Below are 6,692 nucleotides of genomic sequence, written 5' to 3' on the forward strand. Positions count from 1 at the left end.
TCCTTGAACCCCTCCCGTAAGGCCCACCCTCACGCTCATGGGCACAGGACAAAAAGACGAATGGATACCACATTCTGTGTGTCCAACTCTTTTAAAGTTTCAAATGAAGCCAATGAATTTTTAATAAAAGGTGTTCTTTCCTCCTGACTTGACCTTTATCATGGCTTGAAAGCCAGTTTTAAGTTTAGGATCCTCAAACCCCTTAATCACAGCTGAAATTGGATGTCAGGGAGCTGCCCTCATCCACTCTGGGTCCCTCATAACCAGACTGAGTGTGGGCATATCCCCCTGGCCCTGAAAACGTCTTGCCCCTGAGTAGGCCAAGGCTGTCCTTCTAGCCTAGGTCCAATGTGGTGCTGGCTGCTGCTGGTCTCTGCCCCATCCTGGGACTGGGCTGTTCCTCCTGCCTCATCTCATCTAAGTCTTCTGGATCTTGTCCAAGTCCCCGACTGCACCCCATCCCATAAACACTCTGCTCTGGGGGATTTCTGCTAATTACCCTTGGCTACAAATACCTTTTCAGATCCCCAAGTATATTTCTTTTCTTTTCTTTTTTTTTTGGAGAGGTTTTTGCTATAGGGCGTGTGTGCTCGCCAAAGACAGAGAGAGACATAGAGACAGAAGGTGAACAATCACCCCCCAGGGGGGACGGCCACGCCGCAATCCCTCCTCCATTCTCCTCTCGGGATCTTGGGCACACGCGCACACGTGTCTGGCGTGAATTTAAGCCACCACTCCAGAACTCTAGATGTGGTCAACTACGTGGGAGTCCAGCAACATAGCCATTACACCAACTGCTGGTCCCCCCAAGTTTATTTCACCATCTTTTTATTTATCACATATCTGTGGGAGACAACGATAGTTTTGGATCTGACATCTTAATTTCTAATCCTGCCCCTAGGGTGGGTTTTCCCTGTGATTTAGGACAAGTTACTTAATTCTCATGTGTTACCCTTCCTTTCTAGAAAACCAAACTGTGATCACTGGCCTACTTTAGAGGGAATAAAGTACTTTTTTTCTTATTTATTTATTTATTTTGCATTTGAAATAATTTATAGTTTGTAGAAGATTCTGGAAACCGTTACAACCTCTGATATTCCCATATTTGTAGGGCTTGGTCTTCCCTGCTTCTGCCCCTCCCCAGGTGTTGGCCTGTGTTCTGCCCACGGCCCTCACACGGGGAGCCAGGGAATCAGGTGAAGATGGGGGAGCAGAGCAGGATAAGTGGCAGGATAGAGATTACTTGTGAGTTGTAAAAGAAGGTTTTATTATCTTAATTTTTCTGTGAAACTGGGAGCCCATTTATTTTTCTTTCCACCTTCCTCCTTAGGCTAAATATTTAGAAAGTGAGAAGCATGGAGTTCTCAACAAAGTTAAAAAAGGCAACATTCTATTAGGGAAGTTAGAGGAAAAGGTCAAGGTAAGTGGTCGTTCTGTCTCAGTGATTCCATGTTCAAATGGGAATAGAGGCTCATTGGTGTGGATTATAGTGTTAAAGAAAATCATGGCCAACCTGTGGCTTGGTGGTTAGGGGAGCTGTATCCCACATTGCTGACTGTGCAGTTCAAGTCCCGGACTTGGCAACTTAAGAAACACACTGGGTGCATGTACATGCATGCTCAAAATCCTGACAGGAGGGCGAGATGGAGGAGAAGGGACTGCATGTGACCATTTCTCTCTCTTTCTCTGGTGAATATATACATCCTTTGGCAAATTAAAAAAAAAAAGGAACACATTTTGGGCCTAGCCATAGTGGTACAGTGATAATGCGCTGCTAAAAGAGTGAGGACATAGTGAGTAGAATAAAATAATGAAGACATTGCCTTGGAAGTCAGGAACCATGAATGAGATCTAGAAAACTCAGGACCGCAGGTAGAAGCCTGTACAGACCAGCTTTAAATCAGAGAGTCAGAGAAGGGGCTACAGGAAAGAGAGTATGTGAAGCTTAGAAGGCTTCCTGGCCCAAGCTTTGCTCCCACCCTCTCATTCCAAAGGAATTCAGCCTCCATGCAAAACGCTTTTGAAAAAGGGGAGAAAAAGAGAAGTAGAACTTTTTCTGCTGATAAAAACTTAGCATAAAAATAAAAATGTTGCCACAAAGAAGATCAAAACTGTAACCTATACTCCAAAATGAACTGATAAATAAGTTGTAGGTAAATAAGTAGATAGGTAGTTAGGGAGGTAGCTAGATAGCTAGAGAGAGCTAGATAGATAAACGTAATGAAGCAGTCAGAGACAGAAAGGAAAACCACAAGATATAAACTAATAAATCAGGGAACCAGCAGTTAGCGTAATGGCTGTCGCTGGACTCCCACGTAGTCGACCATAGTTTGCGTCCCGGACCCGGTGGCTTAAAACTCAAGCCGGGCACGTGTGCATGCGTGCCCAGGATCCCGAGAGGAGAATGGAGGAGAAGGGATTGCGGCGTGACCATCCCCCCTGGGGGGTGATTTCTCGCTTTCTGTCTCTATGTCTCTCTCTGTCTGGCGAGTGCATGTGCCCTATAGCAAAAACCTCTCAAAAAAAAAAAAAAAGAAACTCATAAATCAAAATACTCTTCCATAAGAGGTCCAAGAGATAACTTTGAAGCAAAATGTTTCAGAAGGATTTAAAATAAAGCATAGGTAAAGATAAGCCAGATTTATGTAAACCAAAGGAAAACAACAGTTGAAATCTTTACATATACCAAAATGGAATTCCAACCAAAAGTACTAAATGAGACCAAAAATATAGAGAGAGAACTTAATAATATTAAGTACTTTATTGAGGGTGGTGCAGCAGTGAAACGCAATGTTCTGCAAGGCCGACTCATGTGGGAAGGTTTCAGGTTCATGTCTGGAGACCTCCCTGACTATGCCAAGCACACGCGTGCCCATAGTGCAGGCCGGCTGATACTAGAGGTGGATTGTGGCACTAAGAACTTACTGTGGTTACCATATATCTGTCTCTCATTCTCTGTATGTTTCTCTTGCTCATTTAAGAAATAAACTTTAAAACAGAGACTAGAATTAATAATATACATACAGTAGTCAAATCTATACACTAAATAACGCAACAGCAAATTTATGAACGTCAAACAATAGGAAATACAAAAGGAAAATGGAAACTTAGAAACAATAGTCGACTGCGGTTCAAGTCCTGGACCCAGCGGCTTAAACTCCATCGAGTGCGTGTGCATGTCCAAAATCCTGAGAGGAGAATGGAAGAGAAGGGTTTGGGCGTGGCCATCCCTGCTAGGGGATGATTTCTTGCTTTCTGTCTATCTCTCTAGCAAGCATACATGCCCTATAGCAAAATTCTCTCTTAAAAAATAAAAAAAAGGGAGCCAGCAGTTAGCGTAATGGATATGTCGCTGGACTCCCACGTAGTCGACCGCGGTTCGTGTCCCGGACCCGGTGGCTTAAAACTCACGCCGGGCGCGTGTGTGTGCGTGCCCAAGATCCCGAGAGGAGAATGGAGGAGAAGGGATTGCGGCGTGACCATCCCCCCGGGGGTGATTTCTCGCTTTCTGTCTCTATGTCTCTCTCTGTCTGTCTGGCGAGCGCACGCGCCCTACAGTGAAAATCTCTCAAAAAAAAAAATAAAGAAAAAAGAAAAAAGAAAAAAAAGAACAAAAAAAGAAAGAAAATAAGTAATAGTAGCTTTGAACAACCTCTCTTGATCTAAGAGTGGTCAAGAAGTTAAAAATAAGGGGACCAGCAGTCAGCGTAATAGCTATGTCACTGGACTCCCACGTAGTTGACCGCGGTTCACGTCCCGAACCCAGTGGCTTAAAACTCACGCCGGGCGCGTGTGCATGCGTGCCCAAGATCCCGAGAGGAGAATGGAGGAGAAGGGATTGCGGCGTGACCATCCTCCCTGGGGGGTGATTTCTTGCTTTCTTTCTCTCTGTCTCTCTCTCTCTCTGTCTGACGAGTGCACGTGCCCTATAGCGAAAACCTCTCCAAAAAAAAGAAAAAAAGAAAAAAAAAAGAAGTTAAAAAGTTTAGACATAGAAGATTTAACAACACGTCAATAGGGTATATTTATGTATATATAAATGACAATCACAAAAATTGATTAAGGCTTGGCTACAAATAAGACCTCAGTAAATCCCTGAAATAAAAATAATATAGACATTTGTAGATCACAATATGGAAACTAGACATTAATAAACAAAATCAGAAAAAAAAAAGTTTTTCACGTGGAAGTATAAGTACCATATTAAACCTACTCTTGGGTAAACACTAAATCGATTCTTTGGTCAGAGGGGATGTCGAAACTGAATATCAGAATTTCTTTTAAAAAAGTGAATCTTGGGGACCAGCAGGTGGCATGGTGGTTAAGGTGCTGGACAGTCCCATGTGGCCAACCATAGTTCAAGTCCTGGACCTGGTAGCTTGCTTTCCCGCTTTCTCTTTCTCTCTTCAAATTAAAATAAATGAATAAATAAATAAAATTAAGTAAATAATTCTTTAACAAAAAGAAAAATGAATCTTTGTGAACTACCTGTCAGAATCTATGTGACAGTAATTTTAGCAATGCTCAGAGGGCACCCTAGAACTGTAAATAAAATACAAAAAAAAAAAAAAATGAAAGAAGGAAAATCAATGAGCGAGGCTTTTATGTTAGTCATGTGTCTGACAGCAGAGAATGAGGACCTTGGTGGCTTTTTATGTGAAGCTTCCTTGGTAATCTAGGACAGTTCTGACAAGGCCAATCGTAGTTTCGGAGCTGCCAGGTGATCAGAGATAAAAAGTTGTCCTGGGGGAAAATGCAGAAGTAAAGTAATTTACAAGGACGTCCAGTTTATTCTGTGCTGGTGGTATCTTCTGGTTTGACTTTGTTTGTAGCACATGAAAAACAAGTCATAATACAAACTGAGGTTTGGTGTTATTGTATCTGAAATGGTCACTTTTTACCACTTTGATCCAGACTTCTAGTCCTAGATCACATGTATCTAGGGCTTCCTCTGTTTTAGTGGGTCCTGAGAGCGGGAGGAGTAGGCAGGAACGCAGCCAGGAAGTGCCATCCCCCTGGGCCACAGGCAGCATCCCCTTGCTCACTGAGCCTCTTCTCCTCCCCCAGGGGTGTAAGAAGCAGATAGCACTGAAGCTGGGTGACATCAGTCACTGTGTGATGGAGCAGCAGGAGGATTTTGCTGACAGGATCGCTGAGTACCAGAGGGAGATGAGGTACCTGCGCCGGCAGCTGCAGGACAAGCAGGAAGTCCTAGATGAGGCACTGCGGGAGAAAAGGTAGGGCCTCTCAGCCTCTTGTGTCGTGAGCCCATAAAAGGTATTTGTCTTTTTTTTTTTTGGAGAGGTTTTTGCTATAGAGCGCATGTGCTCACCAGACAGATAGAGAGACAGAAAGCGAGAAATCACCCCCCAGGGGAGATGGCCACACCGCAATACCTTCTCCTCCATTCTCCTCTCGGGATCTTGGGCACACATGCACACGCGCCCAGTGTGAGTTTAAGCCACCGGGTCTGGGATGCAAACCGCAGTTGACTACAAGGGAGTCCAGCGGCATAGCCATTACGCTAACTGCTGGTCCCAAAGGTATTTGTCTTTTGAATTAGAATTTTCTAACCCTCTGGGCCCATTTTGTTTGCCTAATTTAGGGATTTTTTTTTTTTTTAGAGGTTTTCGCTATAGGGCGCGTGCGCTCGCCAGACAGACAGAGACATAGAGACAGAAAGCGAGAAATCACCCCCCAGGGGGGATGGTCACGCCACAATCCCTTCTCCTCCATTCTCCTCTCGGGATCTTGGGCACGCACGCACACGTGCCCGGCGTGAGTTTTAAGCCACCGGATCCGGGATACGAACTGCGGTCGACTACGTGGGAGTCCAGCGACATAGCCATTACGCTAACTGCTGGTTCCCATTTAGGGATTTTTTTAAAAGAATTATTTTGTTTAACTTTATTTATCCATTTATTTATTTACTTTTTAAATTGACCAGAGAGGAACAGAGTTGGGAGGGAGGGGGAGTGAGAAAGCAAGCCACCAGGTCTGGAACTCGAACCACAGTCAGCCCTGTGGCAGTCCATCACCCTTAACCACCATGGCACCTGCCAATCTTGTTTTATATTTTAGTTTTACCTGATTTTAATTGTTAATCTTGATTTTTATTAGCTCTTCATTTTCTTTTTAAAAAATTCCTGTTCAGAATTCCAGTTCCAATTCCAATTCCAATGTTCAGAATTCCAGTTCCTGAATCGGACTTCTTCAATCAATTCAGTCTTCTAAGGACTTAACCATTTTTCTACTCTTTAATATTTTTATTTTATTGTAAGATATTATTAATTTTTTTTATTAAATTTTGTTTTGTTTTTTAATTGCTGAGAACTTTTAAACTATCTGGTCATTCTCTCCCTTTTTTTAAAAGTTTTTCACCATAGGGCCTGTGTGCTCACCTGAGAAGAAAGAGACAGTGAGAGGAAAGTGAGAAATTACTCCTAGTGGGAATAGCCACACCACAATTCCTTCTCCTCCATTCTTCTCCTAGGATTTTGGGCATGCATGCACACGCACCCAGCATGATTTTCAAGCCACTGGGTCTGGCCTCAAACCATGTGGCAATCCAGTACCTTAACCACCATACTAGTTGTGGCTCCTCTCTTTTCATAATATCGTTATTATATGTTCTTTGTGGAGGTAAGATGTTATATTAGTTACACCTTTATCCTCCAAACATAGTAGGGAAA

At 43.3% G+C, this 6,692-nt stretch overlaps 1 protein-coding gene across 5 annotated transcripts in view; it reads left to right on the plus strand.

Moving 5' to 3' along the window:
* Positions 1-6,692, plus strand: part of CEP89 (centrosomal protein 89) — an 88,306-nt gene that overhangs the window by 79,391 nt on the left and 2,223 nt on the right. For 3 of the 5 annotated variants that reach the window (XM_014584007.2, XM_006167983.3, XM_014584005.2), the window contains 2 exons: positions 1,331-1,420; positions 5,068-5,237. The exons of 1 other annotated variant lie outside the window; for it this stretch is intronic. In XM_014584007.2, the coding sequence (XP_014439493.1) occupies positions 1,331-1,420; positions 5,068-5,237 (260 nt within the window). The remainder of the gene's footprint in view (positions 1-1,330; positions 1,421-5,067; positions 5,238-6,692) is intronic. One more of the 5 variants, XM_014584006.2, reaches the window with a different exon arrangement.

The sequence above is a fragment of the Tupaia chinensis genome, unplaced genomic scaffold, assembly GCF_000334495.1.
Source record: "Tupaia chinensis unplaced genomic scaffold, TupChi_1.0 Scaffold145396_1, whole genome shotgun sequence".
Classification (NCBI taxonomy): Eukaryota; Metazoa; Chordata; class Mammalia; order Scandentia; family Tupaiidae; genus Tupaia; species Tupaia belangeri.